This window comes from Syngnathus scovelli, chromosome 12, assembly GCF_024217435.2.
Source record: "Syngnathus scovelli strain Florida chromosome 12, RoL_Ssco_1.2, whole genome shotgun sequence".
NCBI classification, from domain to species: Eukaryota; Metazoa; Chordata; class Actinopteri; order Syngnathiformes; family Syngnathidae; genus Syngnathus; species Syngnathus scovelli.
Window position 1 is genome coordinate 1,955,026 of NC_090858.1, and position 23,068 is coordinate 1,978,093.

The 23,068-nt window shown below is 40.9% G+C and overlaps 3 protein-coding genes across 10 annotated transcripts in view; 2 read left to right on the forward strand and 1 right to left on the reverse strand.

Moving 5' to 3' along the window:
* Positions 1 to 12,695, reverse strand: part of lnpk (lunapark, ER junction formation factor) — a 42,615-nt gene extending 29,920 nt beyond the window's left edge. For 2 of the 8 annotated variants that reach the window (XR_007485069.2, XR_007485067.2), the window contains exons 1-18: positions 12,605 to 12,695; positions 11,927 to 11,971; positions 11,810 to 11,851; positions 11,648 to 11,698; positions 11,437 to 11,573; positions 11,307 to 11,365; positions 11,188 to 11,228; positions 11,024 to 11,107; positions 10,897 to 10,948; positions 10,703 to 10,813; positions 10,498 to 10,608; positions 10,322 to 10,427; positions 10,138 to 10,208; positions 9,785 to 9,955; positions 9,441 to 9,521; positions 8,397 to 8,591; positions 7,550 to 7,618; positions 4,205 to 4,289 (exon numbers count right to left, since the gene is read on the reverse strand). Coding sequence is in view for 6 of the 8 variants with exons in the window: in XM_049735928.2 (XP_049591885.1) it covers positions 8,422 to 8,591; positions 9,441 to 9,521; positions 9,785 to 9,955; positions 10,138 to 10,208; positions 10,322 to 10,427; positions 10,498 to 10,608; positions 10,703 to 10,813; positions 10,897 to 10,948; positions 11,024 to 11,107; positions 11,188 to 11,228; positions 11,307 to 11,365; positions 11,437 to 11,573; positions 11,648 to 11,698; positions 11,810 to 11,851; positions 11,927 to 11,953 (1,314 nt within the window). In the remaining 2 variants the exon portion in view is untranslated. Of the gene's footprint in view, positions 1 to 4,204; positions 4,290 to 7,432; positions 7,619 to 7,820; positions 8,592 to 9,440; positions 9,522 to 9,784; positions 9,956 to 10,137; positions 10,209 to 10,321; positions 10,428 to 10,497; positions 10,609 to 10,702; positions 10,814 to 10,896; positions 10,949 to 11,023; positions 11,108 to 11,187; positions 11,229 to 11,306; positions 11,366 to 11,436; positions 11,574 to 11,647; positions 11,699 to 11,809; positions 11,852 to 11,926; positions 11,972 to 12,299; positions 12,321 to 12,604 lie in introns of those variants that run through there. The other 6 variants (XM_049735928.2, XM_049735927.2, XM_049735931.2 and 3 more) reach the window with 6 other exon arrangements.
* LOC125978517 (acetylcholine receptor subunit alpha) lies at positions 490 to 7,435 on the forward strand. The gene is made up of 10 exons (XM_049735924.2): positions 490 to 646; positions 3,326 to 3,468; positions 3,669 to 3,713; positions 4,949 to 5,058; positions 5,163 to 5,358; positions 5,457 to 5,694; positions 5,805 to 6,028; positions 6,167 to 6,281; positions 6,363 to 6,487; positions 6,748 to 7,435. The coding sequence occupies exons 1-10, from the start codon at positions 592 to 594 to the stop codon at positions 6,874 to 6,876; spliced, it is 1,380 nt and encodes a 459-aa protein (XP_049591881.1). The 5' UTR covers positions 490 to 591; the 3' UTR covers positions 6,877 to 7,435.
* Positions 12,696 to 18,848: 6,153 nt separating the features above from the next.
* LOC125978527 (homeobox protein Hox-A11-like) lies at positions 18,849 to 21,870 on the forward strand. Its single transcript, XM_049735943.2, has 3 exons — positions 18,849 to 19,414; positions 19,984 to 20,122; positions 21,302 to 21,870. The coding sequence occupies exons 1-3, from the start codon at positions 18,937 to 18,939 to the stop codon at positions 21,399 to 21,401; spliced, it is 717 nt and encodes a 238-aa protein (XP_049591900.1). The 5' UTR covers positions 18,849 to 18,936; the 3' UTR covers positions 21,402 to 21,870.
* The last annotated feature ends 1,198 nt before the right edge of the window (positions 21,871 to 23,068 follow it).

Below are 23,068 nucleotides of genomic sequence, written 5' to 3' on the forward strand. Positions count from 1 at the left end.
TTCAAAACCTTAATTGGTCATTAAAACCAACATTTGAAACATTAACTCTGACTTGAAAAGCTCATTTAAAAGCCAAGTTTAAAACAGCAGCGGAAATAAATATTCTTAGAACCCCCAGATGCCAGGCCAGATAATCAATTTTTGAGTATTTCCGGATATACCCGAGAATTTTTCCCCCACATTTTTACCTGTCCACATAGAGAACTTGAAATGAATCTTTATCAGCATTTTTTGAAGAATTTTTCGATTTGTATAAATATTTTTTGTTTTTCCGACCCACTGAGCTATCCTAACCCTAACCTTGTCTGAAAAGCAGTCCTTTGAAACCCTGAATTTCTCTTGAAAATCAACTTTCAAACCTTAACAGTGGTTTGAACCCCAAATTTGAAACTGAGAAGACACGCACACACTCTCCCAGCTGTCTCCAAGCATGCTGTGAGGTGCGCATGCTGTCCCGGCGGGTTTGTGGGGGGTGGACTTCGAAACCAGAGCTGCCTTCCTGTCTTCTCCTGCTGCTGCGGCTTCACTTTAGTCGCCTGGAGGCGAGCGTTTCACCTCCGCTCTTATCTTTGTTTTGTGTCTAACTCTGATATGAAGCTGTCAAACTTTGACACGCTGCTGTTCTGGATCTTCTGCGCAATGGCTGGTAAGTGCACGAACGAGCGTGTGAAATGTCAGTCCCATCTCCGAGAGGGGCCTGGATCCATTACAGGCACTTTAAAGGAATCTCATTTGTCATTCAATATTATTTCATTTTTTTAAAGAGCGAAAATAGAGGGAAGTAAAGTAACACAACTCTTTTTTTTTTTTTTTTTTTTTGCAGCAGCAGCAGGTACTTAACTCAATTTTGATTACCTACATGTGCTGCTGCACCATTTGTGTTTAAGTATCAGACGTTAAAAGCGCCACAGTGATGTTATTCATTAGCCCGTCAATGCAATTTCTCATAATATGTTAGCATTGTGCTAGTGGAATTAAAAACAAATATGTGTCTTTGTTTTAGGTTTTATTCACAATCAGCTGAACTATGGCTCGTATAAAAAACCCGTCAAGGTACCACTCCTGCTACTAGTCTTCTAAAATTGGTCAGAACCCTCATTTAGATTTACTAGCATGTGTCTCAACAGAGTGGAAGCTGAACCTGTTGTTTTCCGCCCAAGTGAGTTCCCCTCGTCATCGTCCTTGAGATTCCCTAAAAGCGACAGCTCCGCATTGTCAGCATTCTCGCCCATGTTCATATTTGAGGCATTTCGTCAGGGCAGGGCAGCAGGTGTCCTCCGCGGCACGCTGATTTACAAGGCGGGAAAAGGCGGACGTTTAGTCACTTTGGACAAGGACGCAGGGGGGGACTCGGAAGCTGTAAAAATCCTCACCACTCAAAGTCTCCGTGGAAAATAATAGAGGACGTGCTGTGTTGGACGTCGCTCTCTAATTCTGTTCACAGATATTATTAAAGTGTAAAAACCAAATTAACTGCTATTAACGGGAAAACATATTGTGGAATATTGTGTTTTCAGCAGATCCATTTTTCTATTGATTTAGGGGGCGTGGCTTAATTGGGGTCAAGCATAAGAGGTAGCAAAGGTGAAAAGGCGGGTTTAGCATTAGGCTACTAAGAGGAGGTTTTTAATCAATTCCCAATTTTTACTTCTGTGGTTAGCATCTCGGTATTATGTACTCCACAGGTATTATTCAAGTGCCCCAAGCGTTCAAGGCAAGCGTAATTAATGACATCCACATTTTCCGATTCAGCGCGCAGGGCCGGCTGCGTGAAAAATGGACGCCGGGTGTTTCTTGCCACCAACGAGCGGATAAAGACGCCGTAAAAGTTGCTAAATCACCGGACGGCCTTTTTGTTTTATTGTCGGCCGGTCGGCCGCACGCTCCGAACAATATTTACTAGCTGGCCGTTACCAGGGCGTACATCAAATTGCATGATTCTGCCCGCTTGATTGTTCTCAGGTGACGTTCCCCCTTGCAGGCTCTCTTATGTGATCAATAATATTTATGGCCCAATAGTTCATCCTAAACACGTGGTTAACAATGTAAAAGTAATTAATAATCTATTCCGCTATTGTCAATTGCACCCATATTCTATGAGGCCTGTGTTCGGGACTATAAAGATTGTTTTATGCTCCAATAAAATTGCACCGCTGTGTTGTATTATGAGCAACGAGATGGTGTTGACATACTGAGAACATTGCTGCAGCATCGACGCAAAAAGATCTTCAGGAGAAAAACTGAACAAAAAGATTCAGAGATATAAACTTAAGCCAATCAGGAGGCTGCTTTTTTTTCTTCTCAGGTAAACCCAGAGGGGAGGGGTGAGCAGTTACCACACAAAATGGTTTTAGCATAATGCTACTGGCTAGCAAATCAATGGCTATTGTCCTACACCCAAATAACAATTTCACAACATTTTAAACACCAGGAATAGAAGTGTCAGGAAAACTTCCATGTGCCATTTTACTTGGAATCCGTCCGGAAATGTGAGTGGAGGCCAATTGTTAATTGACAGCTGCAAGTGCACGATGGGTCACGCCCCCTTTTCTATTTTGGGGGGCGGCCACATCAAAAGACAGAATAACAAGTATCTCCGTCTTTCTGGAAAACATTCAAGAGTAGACAACACAGCAAATGTGTGCAGCAGCAGCTGATTCCACAAATAACACACACACATTTGTATACACACAAGTTTGCTACTAAACAGCATCATGATCCATTCTTTTGTGTTTTATGGGCAAGGATAGCCACTTACTAAAAAAAATCCCATGAAAAGTTTCCAAAATTGCCCACCTTTGGAGCACTTCTGAAAAGATACTGAAACGACTGGCAATGAGCCACATGCTGCCTCATCATATGCAGCCTCTTAGTGCTTGCATTAAGTTCTCTTCTCCATCGCCGCGATAACAAAGGCCAGCCTCTTGTTGATCCCAACTGAATCCATCAGTATGCGCCTGTTTCGGCACGTCTGTCATGATAATTCCCCACTCTTCCTGTATTCCCAGCCGTGGGGGTCTCGGATTGCGGATGGGAAGCTGAGCAAAGGGAGGGGGTTATTTCGTGGTTCCGGAATTTGACGGGACTAACATTAGTTAGATCAGGCGCTATAATGTGAGCCCAAAATAACATCTGCGATGACAAGGTGGCGTCCATGTTTGAATTCCTCAACTCACTTCAACCTACCGAGATGCCACCAGATGGCCAGCACACAAAATTTGTAATATTGCAGTTTTCATTTGTGTTTTCTATGAGGAAATAAATTTGGGTGAAGATATTCAGAATTGTTTTTGTCAGTCATGTCACACTGAGGTTTGTGTCGCAGGTCGGGCGCTGTGCTCGGAGGACGAGACGCGTCTGGTGAATCATTTATTCAACGGCTACAACAAGGTGGTGCGCCCAGTCAACCATTTTAGCGAAGCGGTGGTGGTCACCGTGGGGCTGCAGCTCATCCAGCTCATCGAAGTGGTAAGTAAGCAAATCGCCCCCAGACTTTAGAAATTGGGAATCAAAATTGTGCAATTATAAAATACTGGTTTTAGATTATTGACTATCTTCCAACTCAATAACCTCAGGACGTGAATTTCATTACATTCTTTGGCTACAAAAGGTCAACGTCAAAATAATGAATACACTTCAATGTGAGTATTTCCATTTCTGTCCTTCAGGATGAAGTCAACCAGATTGTGACCAGTAATGTTCGTCTTAGACAAGTAAGCAAGCCCATTCTTTGAAAAATACTTCTGTTGATTCCAATTATTTTATAGTATCAATTGTTTCACAATATTTACAGATTTGTTTTCAGATGACATCACTTTGCTAAAATATTTAACCTGTGTCTCTTTTGGTCATGGATGTTACGCTTAGAGGTAGCAATTAAAATTGAAGGGGAAAAAAAAAACATTTGATTCTCTATTTCATCCTTGTCACAGTCTCTTTATAGCAAATTACCAGCAAAGGAGAAAATGCAATTTTATTACTATATCACTGTCCAGGCTATTGACAACTTTACCATTGCTATAAAAGGAGCTCTTGTTTTTTTTGTTTTTTTTGTTGCTTTTTTCCAAGTTGGAAGCTAAAAAGATTATTTTGGCAACAAATTGCTATTAAAAATACGAGCCTTAATTTTCTTTCCAACAGTTAATGCCACAATAAAGAAAAGACCAACGCTCGTCCATAGAAACAAAAGATTTGTTTGACTTACTTTTAGATGACTTCAGCCTGCGTGCCATTTTCTTTCCAAGTTTCCGCTTGCTTCGTTTAAGATGTGCATGTACGCGATAAATAATCTACAACAGGGGGGACCAAGTTACAAAGATCTACTCACTACAAAAAAAAAAAACACGTTTGTAAAATGTAAATATTCATTATAAATCACTGACGTTGCACAACAAACTAACTGCAGGTGCGGTTGGCAAAGTTTCCCCATCAAACTTTTTCTTCTAATCAAGCGGGCTCGTTCACGAACAGCCTGCGTGCGCACTTTGCTGCGTGCATTTACACAAATTGGCCAATAGGTGTCACAATATCTCATTTTAATCAGTAGTTCAAAGCAAATTATGGTGTGTTTTTTTTTCATTAACAGATTGGTACCAACAAATTTCTACAAATTAGTTGTGAAATTTAGGATGCTGATGAATCAGTATAGAACACTATATTGTCTTCAAACGCCACGCTATCGCCATCTCCTGGTCAGTACTGGAAATGCTTACTCTTTTCAAACAAATGAGAAAATCAAGCTGTATTTTAATTTTAGGATTTATATATTAAAATCAAAACAAGTTTTTTTTTAATAATTTTAATAACTGCATTTAAACATCATATCCAATGACAAAAGAGATATTTGACCAGTCAATTTAAATGAAGAATTCCACCATATAACCATGAGTCCATTCATGAAGCTTTTGTGTCACTTTTAAGATCAACATCTTTTCACTTTGACATGTAGCAATGGACAGACGTGAACTTGAATTGGAACCCTGACGATTACGGTGGCATCAGGAAGATCCGAATCCCTTCCTTGGACATTTGGAAGCCCGACTTGGTGCTTTACAACAAGTAAACACATTTTGAGAGTTGTCAAATACTGAAAAATACAGCAAGGTGTAGGTGAAGCTGATGGGCAATGCTCTGCTGTTTGTCCTTTCTGTCATCTTTCCCAGTGCCGACGGCGATTTTGCCATCATTCACGAGACCAAAGTTTTACTGGAGCACACTGGCAAGATCACGTGGAACCCGCCCGCCATATTCAAGAGCTACTGCGAGATCATCGTCCTCCATTTCCCCTTTGACCTGCAGAACTGCAGCATGAAGCTCGGTACGTGGACGTACGACGGCTTGCTAGTGGTCATCAACCAGGTCAGTTTTCTAATTTCCACTACTTTAGCATCATTCAGACTAAAACATGCAGATTTTGCACCAAAAGCTGAATTAAGTGTATTTTGGCACACTTGTAGGAAAGCGATCGTCCTGACCTGAGCAACTTCATGGAGTCTGGAGAGTGGGTTCTAAAGGACTACCGAAGCTGGAAGCACTGGGTCACCTACACGTGCTGTCCTGACAAGCCCTACCTGGACATCACCTACCACTTCTTGATGCTGCGCCTGCCGCTCTACTACATTGTCAACGTCATCGTCCCCTGCATGCTCTTCTCATTCCTCACCGGCCTTGTCTTTTATCTGCCCACTGACTCTGGTGTGTTCAAATGTGACAATATTTAAGAACATGAAGGGTTTGATCAGCAGTCAAATTTAATTTGTTTGGTGCAAGTCTGCATTGAAGTCGTGGGCATTTTTTTTTTCCAGGCGAGAAGATGACTCTGTCCATCTCCGTCCTGCTTTCCCTCACTGTGTTCCTGTTGGTCATCGTGGAGCTCATCCCGTCTACGTCCAGCGCGGTGCCTCTCATCGGGAAGTACATGCTGTTCACCATGGTCTTCGTCATCGCCTCCATCATCATCACCGTCATCGTCATTAACACGCACCACCGCTCGCCCAGCACGCACACCATGCCTCCTTGGATTCGGAAGGTAGGGCGAGGTCATCTGATGTCAGCTGGTGTTCCTTTTTTCAGGGGCACAGCGTTAGCCTTGAAAGTTAAGTCAATCTGGAAAAGTGCTGTCTGAAGACATCCTCATCATCTTCTGTGCTGCTTTTGCTCCTGCCAGGTTTTCATCGAAACAATCCCCAACATGATGTTCTTCTCCACTATGAAGCGTCCCAGCCAGGAGATTCGGCAGAAGCGATTGTTTCCCACTGACATGGACATCTCCGACATCTCAGGTTAGAATACACTTGAGTAACTGACTGAATGTTGACGATTCCAAGGGGAAGGTGATTTGACACGAAGATTGTGCGGTTCAGGGAACCCCACGTCCACCAACGTCGCCTACCAGTCGCCCATCATCAAGAACCCCGATGTCCGCAGCGCCATTGAAGGCGTCAAATACATCGCAGAGACCATGAAGTCGGACGAGGAGTCCAACAATGTAAGATCAAAAGACATGAGAGTTGATATAATTTGCGGTACAGTAGGTAGAGCGCCCTCTTCTGGCTGTGGAGGGTCACTGCCCTTTTGTGGCCCATGATGTAAATAAAGTGTTTTGAGTATTGAACACCATTTTACCACACTGTGGTTGTGGTTTATGCTAAGCTACGCTAACAAAACACTGAACTCAACAGAGATTCCAGAAGGCAGGCAAACAGGAAGTATTTTGTATTTTTCACCAAATCTTTGCTATGGTTGCAGGCGTCCGAGGAGTGGAAGTTTGTGGCCATGGTTCTGGATCACATCCTGCTGTGCGTCTTCATGGCCGTATGCATCGTCGGCACGCTTGCCGTATTTGCCGGTCGACTCATCGAGCTCAACACGCTGTGAACATCTACCTCCATGTCTCACATCAGAGCGGACATTTTGGATTGATTTGGGGGTTGTGAGAGGTTGAGTCAATGAGGAAGTGTTTGGTTTTTTTTAATACGTTATTTTTCATGTTTTTTATCAATCATGGTAAAGTCATTGCTGTGTGGGCCAACAAAAAAAACAAATCACGGTCCACTAAATGGCCACCGGGATGGAGTTTGCACACCCCAGCGCTAACGGCTAACATCGCGTCTTGCGATCTACGCTGGTCATACTTGAAATGAATTTTGTTGGTTTTGTTATTGTTTTGTTTTTAATCCTGTCATATCAAATACATGAGTACTATACATGCAAATATTTACAAACAATATTATTTTCTGTTTGGCATGTGATTGACAGATGCTAACCGGCTACCAATTTGTGTCATACTCTAACAAAAAAAAAGGAATAAATGGATTGTCAATAAGAAAATTGAGGCTGCGTTGTTGCTGAGCGTTTTGCCAGCAACGTGATTGATTGTGCGGCCACAATTGATTTGATTTAACTCAGTTTGCCAATGAAGTTCATATTGAGCTCACATATTATTGTTGTTTTTTTAAATATATTTTTTAAATTGTACATGAGCAAGTTGGAAATAAACTTGTAATCACAACTGTGAAACAATGATTTAAACGATAGCATGCGTACTCACATTGTAGCTGAGAAACTTTCATTTTAGCAGCCACGGCATCTTGAAAATCGGAGAATGGAGCTTTTTAATCTAGCAGAGCAACAAACTTGAGGTCATTTAAATATGAATATTTTTCAAATTCATAACTACTAAGGTCATTCAACAATAAGTGCATGCAGCTCTAAAATGACTTTAAAGCAGTGATTCCCAACTACTGTGCCACAGTACATCCAAGTGTACTGAAAATGTTCATTTCAGTCCTCCAATTAAAGATAAAAATCACAGGAAGAAATATTTTTGCAATTATCTATATTTACTTACAATGGTAATGAAAAGTTGCACGCTAGCGGGTGTAAACAAGGGAATACAAATCCGTTCTATACACAGCTACATGGAAGCCAGAGAGAGAAAACCTAAAACTAACAGTACCTCATCATCTGCCATGGTCCATAAGGCCGAGTAAATACGCGGAAAGTCAGTGCAAATGCAGTCGAGAAGACATTTGGCAAACACTTCTAAAAAATTGACAAGTGGCAGTTTGAAGTCACCTCTGATGAGTCTTCTTATTATCCTGCTCATTTTCTATTAAAATAAACAGCAGTGCCGACTATTTTAGGAAATAAAGGAATAAATCTTACGTTTTGGAACTGCTAAATTAATGCATTGAATATAATCACAAAAATCAAATATTGCAAAACTCATGGGCCGGATTTCCGGTTACTAACATAGGCATGTTTCAGAATCCTGGTCTTAACATTCTCAACCATGCGATTTGCCTTTAAATAGCAGCTCACACGCAAAGACTGAATAAATAAATACGGGCAGATAAATAATGTGACGATTAGCTTTTGTTTGTGGTGGCGAATACCTTCAAACTGCTTTTTCCTGCGCAGCTACGACAGATGAGCGGGGACGTCTTGGTATTTCTCTTCCGTGTCCTCCTTTTCCTCTTCCTCTTCCTGAACCTGCTCTTCACACTCCTCTTTGTCACTCTCCTCGACACGGCTCTCGGCCTCCGCCATTTCGGCGGTATCTTGGCCTCCTTCGCCCGTCTCTCGTTCGTCTGAGGAGAAACGCCACGGAGGTCAGCGAGCAGACGGGCAGCGTGAGGTGATGATAGAGGAGCATGCCAAATTGGGAAAAAAATTATTATTGAAAATATTAAAACAAATGATTTGCTGTTAGACTGCTTGAAAGTGAAGCGTTGGATTTAAGGCAATTACACACATTAGGAATACAATATTTGTATAAATAGTCGGCCTCGGGTATTTCAATTAAAAAAAAGTTGATTTTATGGTGACAATTTGGGGCTGTGAATACAGTATTTCAATCAAAGTGAATCATAAAAAAAACATTGATGTGTAATTATAGAGTTGACAACCTTTCAGAAAATTCCAATTGCAGGAGGAGGCATGAAATATTTTTCCAACACAACTTTTTGAACTAACTTTTGACTTAACGAGTTCAATAACTGGAGAGTTTTTTTTCTGATGAGATCCAACACAAAAACTCCATCCAAGATTCTGAAAATATCATTTCCACACTTCCATCATGCCATTGAAATAAGATGGTGTGCCTAACCAAGTGGCTTGTAGCATAAACACCAAGAAAAAAATCCCTTGATCGGAAAAGGTCCCCTCCTGAAAATGATCTGAATGGGTGCCAAACCATCAGGCGCAATTTGTGCGCAAAATACACAAATTTGTCATGTGAACTGATCCAATTATGTAATTAAAATGTCTTTTATGACTCAACATAATTGAAGCACGCAGTGAGCCGTGATATTATTGCCACCATCTGGTTGTTCCCTCACAGATCAAATCAACTGAAGTGATGGCAGATAAGAGGAACAGGAAGGAGGGGAGGGAGGGAGGAAAGGAGGAGGACCACGTGGGGAATGGGGAGGATGGACCTGGACTCTGGCGAGCTTGATTCTGAGGGTTCTGCTGGACGGGGAAACTATGGACCAAACTCCACGGCGCCAGCGCCTTGGCTAGAGGCAAGATCACAGCGTTAAAACGCAGTGCTTGGCAATGTCGGTCAGACGCTCTTGTTATTAAAGCACGCACGACGAGAAGCAAATGGAGGTTAGAAGTTGGAGGGAGGAGAAGACAATGAGGCTGAAGAGTGCGACAACAGAAAAAACGTTTTTCGGCAACTACGTTGGTATTTCGTGTTGATATTGTCATGGTAAGTAAAAATTGCTAAGGCATTTATGCTAATAGGTCAAGGATACACAACTGAGATTGTATTTACCTCCAGAAGGGGGCGCACTGTCCTCCGTGTCAGTGCCTGAGCGTGGTGTCCGTACCGGAGATGGCACTTCGGTGCGCAGCTTCCTCTCAAAGCTGAACTCCGGCAGCCTGGGAGCTTGCGGCCGCGTCTTTCGGGCGGGGTTCAGGAAGTAGCAATAGGCGCAGCGGAAAGCTGGCAAAACCCACGACAAAAACAGCTAACTCACAAAAATCAACATCAGGTGAACTCAAACAAACTTAAGCCTTTTTGGACCATAAAATGTGACTGATGTAGTGTCAAAATTTCATGTTTTTTTTTTTTTCATTATTTCCAATTAAATGTTACACTTTAAATGTTTATTTTGCTGTTCATACCAATGTATTGAAACTCTTCTTTCAGGGCCATGCCATTGTGGGAGAAGCACTGCTGACAGATTAAGGCATATCTGAGGAAGCAGAGCAGAGGATTTAATTCAACGACTAAACAGCACCACCCTGCGGACAATTAGCAGATTGCTGGTGAATATCTGTGGAGGATTTTTTATTATTTTTTTTATACCTGTTCTGCGGCCCATCTCCTACCAGGTACTCAACCACTCGGTCCAAAGCGCCCCTCTCTCTGGGCAGAATGGGTCGCGCCAGTGGAGGACCGGGAGGATGCATGCCTGGACATCAGTATCATCACACTCGGCACATAGCGCTCCATTCTTGGCTTTGACAGTCATTTTAGCTTACCTACACCTGGTATCGGGGAGGTGGGAGTCCGGGCTACTCCCCCCTGGTAGACAGCAGCAGACAGGGCGACTCTCTCGGGCGGTCCGCCTGGAGCTGAGAGAGGGACATGTTCTGTAGAGAAAGCAAGACGAAGGAAGACACTACCACACGTGTCTAAGTGTCTTCGGACTCCCGGTAAGTGAATAGCTGCTTGATGTTCACTCACCCAAAGGTGTGACCCCGGGGCCCGGCGTGGGTCGAACACCTGGCGGGGGAGTCATCACCATGGCGGCGGGTGTGCCCGGAGGTCTTGTCGCCACGCCACGTTGGCGAATGTCTGACAATAATATGAGTTGATGAAAAAACTAACGATGGTAAATGGTAAGCTTGATATTTGTGCAATACACGTTGGGTAGGTACCTTGACCAGGCCTGGGGGTCATCTGAGGTCGCACCGGAGTTGATTCCAGCTCCTAAATAGTAAAAATCAGCGGACAAATAAGAGCACATTCAAATGTAATGAAAAAATAAATAAAAGGATGACCCACAGCTTTCTTCTTGGCATCTGGATCAAAGCGTTCGAGAATGACTTTGGCATTTTTGTATGTCTCTTTTTCCATCACTTCTTCTAACTGCAAACACAAAGTTAAAATTTTAAACAGGGACACAATTAAGACAAATGAAGAAATTCTAACTGCTGATAGGAACTTACTATCTTTTTTTTGGTAACCTTTAATTCTTCCAGGATGTCACCTGAAAAACAATAAGAGGCCAAAGTATCTCAGAAAAGACAATTATAATGTAAAATGCACTTTTTATTTGTATACTTACTATTCCTCTCAGTGCGTTTAGAGAAAAGAAAAATCAGCAACTTCCGGATGAACCACACCCTGATGGAGAGACGGACGTTCATAACAAAGCACAGAACGGGCGACAGTTCAGGTCGGTTAAGTTTACTCACAGCACCGGGTACGCAAAGAAAGGCAGCCCCATTGCTAATCTGTGAAGCCACTGCTCGGGCAGGTAGAGGCAGTAGACCACCAGGCAGGTCAGCAGGTAGAAGACTGACGAGTAGAGGAGCAGGCGGCCCACCCACAACTGCACGCGCAAACACACCAATGAGCTCAAAGAAACAACGACTACATCGAAACTTTAGTCTGCGTATAGTGAACCTTTTGGAGTCGCTGGTTTTTGGCTCGAAACTCCTCCAGCTCCTGTATCTCCTACAAGGGGGCGGGGAATAAATTATTTTAAAAGATCTACGTGGGTTATTATATTGTTTGTCGTGACACGTTTCGGGTGTTCATGGAGAGGATGTGAGATGAAAAGCACACCTTGTCCAAGTTCTCCAACTGCTCCACTGTGGTGGGTTTGGTCTGCAAGGAATAATATCGAAACACATCTGTAAAATGGTCTTTTCGGTATGTAGTTGCTATTTAGCTAAAACACACCTTCCATCGTGAGATCACCGCCCCCATGGCACGTCTTTTAGCTCACTGTGAAACAGAAGAAGCAGTGTTAAAGCGTGTAATCCTCCTTAAACGAGGCAATACGTACTGCTTATGTATTTAACCACCACCAATTGCCTCCAGCGTCATTTTAGAAAGAGTTGAGCACAATGGGCTCTATTGTCAAAGGTTTAAGGATGGTAAATGTTGCAATGCTATAATATTACAAAACTATGCACGTGTATTCAACACCCTGTTTTGTAATAATTATATTAAACTACATGCATCTTGATCAGTGATCAATGTAAAGAGAAGAAAAGGCACTCAGAACTCATTGTATGCGAAAAGCCTGCAGGCTAGTTAAACAAGTACCCACCATCCTAACTCAGCATTGACGTAAATGCTGATGAGTTAGCGACTGGTTAAACGCCAGGATGATGTTTTATATTTATATGGAAACAACGGAGAAAACAAAAAGGCGCGAACTACGCTACAGGACACTTTTGATCAAAACTGTTTGCTCGTTTAGCTAATTAGCTTCTCCATAACAATTGTGATTCATACGCAACAATGACGGGATTTAAAATACATTTTGCGGGTAATTAACGTCTATTCGGTGGTTTTGGGGGCTTTAACTATCATTTGATCAAAGACGGAGTTAAAATGTAAACAGACTTTTACCTTTTTGGACAACAGAGCGAACTGACAGAAAGGAGGTTTGGTGGCGCGGGGTGATGACGACAGCGGAAGAGGCGTGAAAAAGACTACAAACTCATTTGCATTGTAGTTTTTCTTTCCAAACGCGTTTTCAACGCTCAGTAACCATCATTGTGGTCAACATTATTTGCATATCTATTGAATTGTAATGATAAAATCTAATTACAAAAATGACAGAGGTTAGGTTGGTTTCCATAACAGAACGACTTGAGCGATGAACACGGAGTAGTGATGTTTTTTGTCACTATTCAGGATCATTTGCGTTGTAGATTTTCCTCCCATAATGTTCTTTTTAACTCCGAGCTGTCGTCGTTTTCATCAAATATTTATTTATTTATTTATTTATTTATTTATTTATTTATTTATTTATTTATTTTATTTTTTATTCATTCATTCATTCATTTATTCATTTATTCATTTATTTATTTATTTATTTATTTATTTATTTATTTATTTATTTATTTATTTATTTATTTATTACCTTGCGCATATGTGTTCAGAATCAAACAATTCAAGTGGAGAAGTGTCGCACGTACTTAATTTATTTCTAACGATACCAATTCTCACCGCTAGCTGGTGCTATTTGACTGTTTCATTGGACCTACGAGCACAAGGGCCGGTCCACGTTAGGCATACGTTGCCTTCAAGATTCGTCATATTTTTAACCGACTGCATTTCGTAGATTGTATGTCCATACACGTATTTCACACACTAATGGAGGCGTCATAATACACGTTTCATTGTCTTTGGATATTAAAATTCATAGCAGAACCACCTTCTCCCATAAAATCATAACGGCACGTCCTCCCAGTTGTTTTTTGTGTTCAAGTGACACCAGCTTGCCAGTAAATCGTCCGCAAAAGACACTAATTGATGCTACGCGCACGCACTATGGCCCACACATGCACTGTATGGCGTGCATATAGCATGGAATATAATTATGAATCAATGCGTGCATGCATCATGATGCGTGTGGCCTTGAGCTTTAAAAAAGGCGGTGCGCGTACTTCCTGTGCACGATGAAGAGTTATGGACGCCATAAAATTGAAAATCCTCAAACACACGCATTTGTCTTGCATCATATTCAGCTAACATAACCCAAACTTTTTTTTTTACCAAACACCCAACCTCAGCCCCACATACTCATTAGCCCGGTTGACTGAGCTGTAATAAAGCAACAGACCTCAACCAAGGCCGTTCGGTTATGATGCAAATCAGCATATATTTCCACCTAACTATTACGCATGTTAAAATATGCGCGCGGATCCTCATTATTTCAGCAAAGACATTAAGGTGCACGCCTGTGCAGCCCCCTTTTATAGCCCTTGTAGTCGCTGAATTAAGAGCAGCCCACCGTGAAGACATATTTTAGACTAGGCAACATGCACGGCCACTTTCAACCTCATTTGCATGAACAAGGCTCATTTGCATGAACAACATGCAGAAATATGCTCGAATATGGTATTTACAGATCAATCCGGACCTGAAAGCAACAACGCAATGTGATTTAACGTAAGCACTTTTCAATTGCATTGTTCTTAAAAAAAATCAGTCTGATTAATTTATTTCTTGTGTGTTATAATTTAACAATAGAAATATACAAAATCAAATAAATCACAAAAAACTTTCATACAATCTGATTTTTTAAATTTAATTTGTTTTAATATTTTATTATTCTAAAATAAACCCTTTTTGTAAATGTACATATGTGCTTCCAAGTATCATTAGCCTTTTTCTCGACCCCACAAAAATAAAATACCGTTACATATAATGTATTTTCACGTTGAAATGCATAATTAGGTTGTTTCTCTTTTTAAAAATGTAATTATTACAAAAATATGTTGCCAGTTTCCATAACGCTCCTGTAAAATATTATTTAGTATTTTAGTCGGCGTCTAAAAATAATCACAGAATTCCACACAATTGTATGCATTGACTATAAGACAGAATTGGCGCGCGTGCGTGTGTATGTGTGCGCGCGCGTGTGTGGGGGTCTATTGACAAGCCGTTTTACAGTCCACCATTTGCTTGCATACATGCAGCCGTTGTAAAGTGTCTACTACACGGTTTGTGGCACTTTGGTTCAAAGTCACTTTAGTGCAGAGGACGACGGGCTGGGGGGGGGCGTCGTTTATTGGACTTGGCGGTCTGAGAGTGTCAAAATATAAAACAGAAGACGACAATAGCCGCGGGTCCGTGCGGGGGACAGATGCCCATACACACAAACACACAAAAATACACACGCGAGTAAAAAGGCAGGTTGTTGTTGATAGGACTTCAACGTGCAAGGTGAGTGGAAAAAAATAATTGAAACACTGTATGCATATATGAAAAAGTGTGTGTGCGTGCGTGTGTGTGTGTGTTTGCAGTTAAAAAAAATAACAAAATCTCCGTTTCATTCAAATACTAGAACAAAATATTCATTTTGCAGCGGTCTCCCAATATTTTCCAAAATGATGGCCTGTTCCGATGTTGCAACGATGCCTTCTATGAGAAAGAAATATCACATCATCAATAATATTGCTGTGATTATGATGACGACAAAGACAAATGTAAAAAGCTATTTTAATGTTCAAGTTAATCTCCGCGCGCTTCGTAGCGATAGAAAGACAATTAGGCATCAACAATGACGATAAGATCTTATTTTAATTACCGTCTTTTGTACAACGGCATTATTTTGTTTTTTATTTTCTATTATAATTACCTTGGGTAAGGTTTGTTTATTTGTATCAATCAAATAAATTTGCAACATTTATAACAAAAAAAGCTGCGTAATACTGAATAATTAGGAAATATAATCCGCGATATACTAACAACTTGCGGTATGCCTATAATGGGATATTTTTGATAGAAGACGGGTACATTATATGAGATTATTGTTAAATCCTGCTGATATTTTTCGCTTCGTTTTGGTCATTATTGTTTGACCGCATCAGGTTTTTTTATTATTATTTTTATTTATCATCTCTTATTGCTTTGTTTCCTTTTAGTAGTTTTAATTAAACAGAATTTTAAGTCAGTTCTGCCCTGCTTTGCAACGTCTTCATACCAAGTCCTCCCAAAAGTTGATTTTTTTTATTTGCCGTGCGGGTCAACGAGGACGATATGAGCGTTTTAACAGTTGGCGCCCAGATAAGCTTTTGCATCGATTTGGGCCCAGTTTCGCTGCGGGGAAGCTCGCAAGAATGCACGCAAACTATTAAAATTATTTCTTTCTTATATAAGAAAGAAAAAAAAATAGAGACTGAATTGTCTGCACTTGTATACGTGCGCTTTTCCCAGGCTTGGGACATTCCATTTAGCACACCTATAGCTTCCAATACGTAAAAATATAAAAAATATATATATATAACTGTATAACTGCACCGCGTCAATCGTTGCTAATATTTTGGCTTCACCGAAGAATAGAAAGTCTGCAGTTACACTTTTACAATGTATGCGCAGCCCAAAGCAAACAGTTTAGCGAAGCCTTCATAAGCGCGCGTGCGAGTTTACGCGCGTACGTGTGTGTACGCCAGAGGGTTGTTAAACTTTAACAACAGTGTTACATGCCCAGGTAATGGGCCGTTTTAGTACTGTTGCATGCGTAATGACATCCAAAACAGGTGAAGTTGTTAAAACTAGTTGACCCTGGCCATGATGTCACACACTTGTGACACAACGAGTCCCTCTCTCTGAACACAAGTATGACGTCATTTGATTGATACGCCAGGCTTGACCTTGCGGAAGGAAGTCATAAATGTGAAAAATAAACAGAAATGTGAGTTTGTTTAACAAAAGATTATTATTGTGCCATAATTGATTTTTGTCAATGAAAAGTTACATTTGAGAAGAGATTAAAATAATTGGAATTCTTGTAGGTCTATAAACTAATTTACCTCATAAGGAATAAGGGAAGATTAGTTTTTTTTTTATTACCATGCTATTAAATAACAATTTAACATTCAGAACACAAAATGAAAACAAAAAAATCTCTCGAATTTGTAAGAGAGTGGTCGCAAGTACGCTTCATGCGTCTCACAAGAGTAAAAAGAACCCAACCGCTGTTTAATAGTAAAGTGTAAAAACAATAAAACAGTCAGACTTAACTTGTAGTCCCTGTAAAGTGAAAATAAAAATGTCTTGTAAATTTGACACATTGGAGAGAAAGGGTCTTGTTAACAACCCGGACCAATTAAAAAGATTTCAAAAATTGGAGTTAAAATAAAGCAATAAAATTGTTTTAAAAATCAAGCCATCATCTCCGCTACCAAATGCTACTACATGTAGCATCTTGAGCCGCCATTACACTGTGAGGACGCCACAAAAAGCTGTTCCAAACATGGAGAAAGAGAGATTCTCCATCAGGGAGTCTTGCTTTCCAACCAGGATGCCGTGCAACCTGCAAAATCCGACTCAGATTCATGCAACTAATACGCGCTATAAATCATGGAGAAAAAACAAAGACGTACTTTTCCTGCTATGAAGTGACCAGGTCAACTAAGACCGGGATTTATTGCTGTATTTGCGGCTCAGCTGCTTTATTAAAGGACTGACCCTTCTATGTAAGGCAGCACCAGTGGTAGCAGTTTTAACGAGATACCACATGCCGCTAGGTGTTGTTAGCCTCATGCTAACTAGCCAGATGAGGAAAATGCTGGACTAGTGTGAATGTAATCACTTTTAACAGTTAAGATAACCTAGCTTTTACCTGCAGTTGACTTTTTGTTGTTGCGCTTTTAGTATTTTTGTGTACAAAGGAGCACAATGAAAATAGTGCCCTTGGGCTTCATCGTTTTTATCCTTTGTGATACTTGATTGTATGTTAGGAAGTGCTAATGTGCTCTCTTAGGTGCTATTGCCAAATTAGTCAACCACCCCATGGGGTAACCAAAAGGAATGGCTTGTATTGCTACTAGCAGTGGTGGATGCTAACAAGATGCTAAGGGCTAGCTGCTCACGGTAAACTATGATTATATTGTATTTTATGGGATTGAGTCTTTTTACTGTACAGTACAACTGGCTTTGTTTAAAAAAAACAAAGAAAAAAAAACAATGCACCACTTTGGTTCAGTAGACACCGTTAGCTAATAGCGTAGCATTCTTCGACGACCTGCCAATGGCCTCAACTGACGCCATCACTCAGCAGCACCGGTTAACAGTTTAGCTAGTTAACAACTAGCCAGCACTAGATTCTCATTTGCTGACTCCCACGTTATTCAAAAGGCCAGGTCTACTTTTTTAAAGGTACACATACATTCATTCTGTCTTTAATGCTCACAATATTATACTAAAAGTAATTAACAGAAGATTGTAGATTCTCAGCTGAGCTTCTTAACGGATGCCAGAAAGTTCCAAATATTGCCATGGACGCCTTTTCTACTCGATGTGGGAGAAGTTCTGTCTCTTTCACAGGACTGACTGCTTTATTGTTTTTTCGTAGCCACATTAATTGTGGTTAGCTTATTTTGAGCTTAATTATCATTTGCAAAAGCAGAATTTTGAAATCATAACATCTTTTTCTATGTAATTTACGTATAAATCAAGACAGAGGCAAACACGCGCAGACGTTTGGCTGCAGCCAAGATAAGGAAATCTTCCCTTTCACCCATAAAAAGCATGAGCAGAAGCAGTACCGGGACGTCGACTCTCAGATTTACAGGACTTGAGCGAGACGGCTGCCAACCCAGCTCCGATTGGATGCTTTATTTTAGAGCCCGAGCTCCTGTTAGACTCATTCATTGACATTCAAAAGTAGATCTGCTTTGGACATCAGCGATGCTGTCTATCAAAGATTTAGGAAGTGCTGCTCATTCCCACAACCCAAAGGACCCAAAATAAAGTCCCAAAGTCGACCCGGATGTCAGCAGCCTCATTAATTCTAACTGGATGTAGTTATCAAGTAGACCATCATAAAGGTGTGATTTGAGCAAATAAAAAGCATTGGGGAATGTTTGTTTTCCTCTGTGGGATGATATCATTGGTCCAGATTCAGTGAGAGCCACTGTGATTTTTATGGGGCAACAGGATCCCTAGGAATGTTTTTCCTTCTTTTTGCACCATCCAGGAAAAATTCAAAATAAATTCAAATGCATGGAGACAGTCCACGCAGACCGGTCATGATCCTAAGAGGAAAAACACTCGGTGCCTTTGTTTAATTGTACCCTGCAGACCAAAAAATGTGGGCAGGCTCAAGGTCAAAGTCTTATTATGATATTTCCAAACGTCTCCCCAATCGCCTGCAGCTTACCATGTGCAGCTGCACTTTTATATTGTACACATTTATGTGACATGAACCTTTTTATTTGGAAATAAAAATGTATTTACCCAGCTATAATAATTCGCCGTCTGATTCGGGCTTGGTCGCCGCGGGTCTGTGGGACCACAACACGGCGGCGGCAGCGGCTCGGGGGTACCGGGGCCTCTGCTTCCCGGAGCCACGCACGCATGAGCATCCTCCTGCGGAAAGGTGGGCCGTGTACCAGGCGGCCCGTCAACCCACAACACCGCCAAATTTTTACCACACCTTGCCGGAGACGTGCACAGCGGCGGCGGACCCGAGTCAAGCTTATTTTCTCTACGCGGGGACCCAGCAACAGAATTTCCTAACCCGGCAAGGAGGAACCGAGGGAAGCCGGTCGGCGGTGGTGTTGGATTTCGGGGGAGGAGCGGCGGAGGCGGAGGGGTCACCCGGGAAGTCGAGCGGGGACGGAGGGGAAAGTAGCCAGGTTGCGCCGGTCTGCGAGTCACCCGAAGCCGGGAGGAAGGACGAAGTGGACGCGCCTTATTGCGGAGGTTGGTTGAGGCGCGAGTGAGTGGCACGCACTTGTGAAAAAAAATCTCAAAATACATTTTTACCTTACAAATCTACTTTTGTTTTTTATCAAATTAGCCTAGAAAATATATGACTTAACTCATAAGCGAGATATGTTTGACGTTATGCGCATATTGCGCAGTTTTGTTGTATTCGAATACAAATCCCAACAAGCGATCAAATACTACTTTAAAATGTGTAATATAGAGAATATTTAAGATCAAAAGTGACTTTTTATTTAAGAATTTTCCTTTACTAACTCAGCCCGAATATCAAGGTCTGAATTATATTTCTTATTAAACACTTTAATTTCAGAAATTAATATTAAGTAAAATTTAAATGATTGAATCAGTAAATTGCAGGACAATTCTGCATTTGAATTACAATTTAAAAAAAACAAAAGTAAGGTGCCCTTATAACGCAAAAAAAAAAAAATCCTTCAATCTGCCCTTCCCTTTCATTGCAACGTTTCTTCTGCTATTAAATATGACTAAATCAGATTTCTGAAATTTCCTTGCTGACATGTAACAAATATGTTCTTGCATGGCAGCTGCAGTAAGGAGGAGTAAGAAGCGTTGTCCTTACTCCAAGCAGCAGATCAGAGAGCTGGAGAAGGAATTCCTCTTCAATGTCTACGTCAATAAACAGCGACGTGCTCAGCTCTCCCGTCTCCTGCACCTCACTGACCGGTAGGCCTACTACGTATGTGGATCACCTTGCGCAATGCATAAAAATAACAACACGTGTGTGTGTGACGCATGCACTCACACGTGGAAAGCAGTCGAGCTTCATTTCTTGCAATGTCGAAGCTTCTTCGATGACACCTCAAGTTTCCAAGCGGGCTCCTTCCTGCAGGGGGGAAAGAACATTTCACATTTATTTGGATATGCAGAGCCGTTACATAGCAACAGTGGCTTGAACTATTTGGCAAAGTCCGCCGCATTTTTTTTTTTGAATGGATTCACGGTTTCGACAGGCAAGAATGACTTTTGTTATGTCTTGGCTTAAGTTGAGCCTAAACTCAAAAGTAAAAAAAGAATCAAAGTAGTCTTTGTAAGAACATTCTTCTACTTGCAGTAATGATAATGTGTTATTAAAGTTTTTTGTTTTGTACCAATCCCGTTTGGATCATTAAACATGCCCTGGGTCAATTTGATCCAGAAACATTGAATTGCTGTTTCTGAGAAAGGAAGAGGAGTGTTAGGTGTGTCAAAAGATCCGTTCGTTTTTCATTTCCAAGCAATTTTGGGCTCTGTTGAATGTGTATAAATATCTCTTAAATCATTCCCAAATGGCAAAAAAATCTCATTGATAAAAATCATATCCATCCCTCTTACCTGTTATGAAACTATTGTGTTAAAATCAGAATTTGGACAGCTTTCCAGCAGGTAAATTTGTTGTCAAATGTGTCCACCAGATGGCGATACTTTATCTCCATTCAAAGCATGCAGCACAATTCCACACCTTTTATTATTTGCAGCGGTCACAGTCGCAACCTGAGCACTTTAGGCACTGTGATGTCATTTTCAGTCGACAGCAAGTGGCAAGACGAAATTCATATTCAGACAAGATTCATATTCCGCAATTGTAATATTCTTCATAAAGGGTTCAAATGTTGGCACGTCAATACTTAACATACTAATGTTAATAGCATATTCCTATTTGCATTGAATATTCATGTTTACGATGATGCCAAGTGACATCATGGCTCTAAATCCGACCACTCGCTGTCATATGTTTGGCGAGCAAAGAAGCCAACACCCAATATCCACATTAAATCAGATGTCTTTTTGGAGCCTTCATATTTTTTATTTTTTGTATTTATGATCTTTCTGTAAATCAACCAAGTGTGTCTTGCTGTTGTGCAGGCAGGTGAAGATCTGGTTCCAGAATAGAAGGATGAAGGAGAAGAAGCTGGGCAGAATGCAGTTCCATACCAACGGACCTCAATATCTCATGGGTGTGTGAATTGGAGATGATTAGATGTCAAATTTCTGGGGGGGGATGATTCATAATCTAAATGTCTTCCATTGCAGCAGTTATTTTTCAAAGAATCACTGAATCCAATAAACAAATACATTTGTATGAATGAAGTTGTATTGTGTTGTATTTTAGATGATGGTTAGCTCAGTTAGCTCACTCCGAATATATTAGCATATACTTCCTTGATCTTTAAACTTTTTGGTAGAGCAGATGATGGATTAACACAAGAATTGGTTGAAATTTGATTATTTTTTACAATTTAACATTTCCTTTTACATGTCTTGGAGTAGCAGTAAAATGTTACTTGAAACAAGACGAGCAAAAAAATGTACAAAAAAAGTTAAATGCTTGTTTTTTCCTTTTCTTGTGTAGGGAAAAAATATTTTATTAAGACCTACATTAAGTTGCGATTACTTGCAAGATGGGATGATACATCTCAGGGATAAAATATAAATGCAAAAATGTCCTTTCGCTCTTTTCGAACATTCTGAATAAAGACATGAAACAAACAGTACGGCAAATGATGTGAGCGTGATGTCATTTACAATCTTAATGGTGACTTTTAAGGTTTTGACATTGCAAATACTCACCACGTTCTGAATGCAGCTTGTTTGTAACACAACTCCTCGTGAGTGCTATTAAATCAACTTTGTTGCCAGGTTACGACACTTACATTTGTGTATCATCCATGTGTGAAGGGTACTCCAAGACACACTCATCCTTTCGCTTGTGTACGTGTGTTTGCGTCAGTGGGTGTGTGTGTGTGTGTGTGTGTCTCAGACGAGTCCAAGTCTGAAACTTGAACCGCACACATCAACACCTCCCAGCCCCGCAATTTCCTCCATCTCGGCCACTTTTATTGGGGGCAATAGACTCTCTTCCCATTCACTCCACAGCCTGTCTGTCTATACATGTGTGTGTCGGTGTGTATTTGTGTTCATTTGTGCGTGCGTGACGTGAACGCACACCCACAGACGGACACGGACAGGCACATGAAAGAGTAGATTGTGTTTTAAATGAGCAGCAATAAAGTGCAGCAGCAGCCTGTTCAGCTGTGTGGGCCAACACTGATGCACTTCCACTTTATTGTGCATTAGTGCCTTGTTGCCATTTGATCAACCTTTAAAGTCCAACGGAAAAAAAAAAAAAATCGAGTGGGCTTTGCCACCTGAAGTGTCTAGAAAGGCATTTTTTAAAAACATTTACTCTGTATCCTTGATTTAGCTTAAGGTCCAGGTACTAGTACTGTTCGCCCTAGTAGAATGACTAACTAGTAATATTATTTCCATATCTGGAAAGCCACTTAGATTTGAAATTTCTCTAATGTGCTGAATTGTCTTACTCATAAGGTCATAGAATTTACTAGAACACAGACCTGGAGCTGGATTTCAGAGATACGGAATATATTCTCAAAGGGCGCTTTGTGTGAGATAACGTTGCCATCGCGGCATATGCGATGAAAACACATCATAATAGCTTCTGATTGATTTCTCCGTGTCATTTTGATGACCCGAGTCAATGCAGACTGGGAATACAATTAACATCTCGCTAGAAATGCAATTATGCAAATTGGGTCGGTGCCATGTATGAGTTCTTTTATGTGTAAAATGTGCACTGTGGTGATATGAGTGATATCATCATATGTGAGGTTT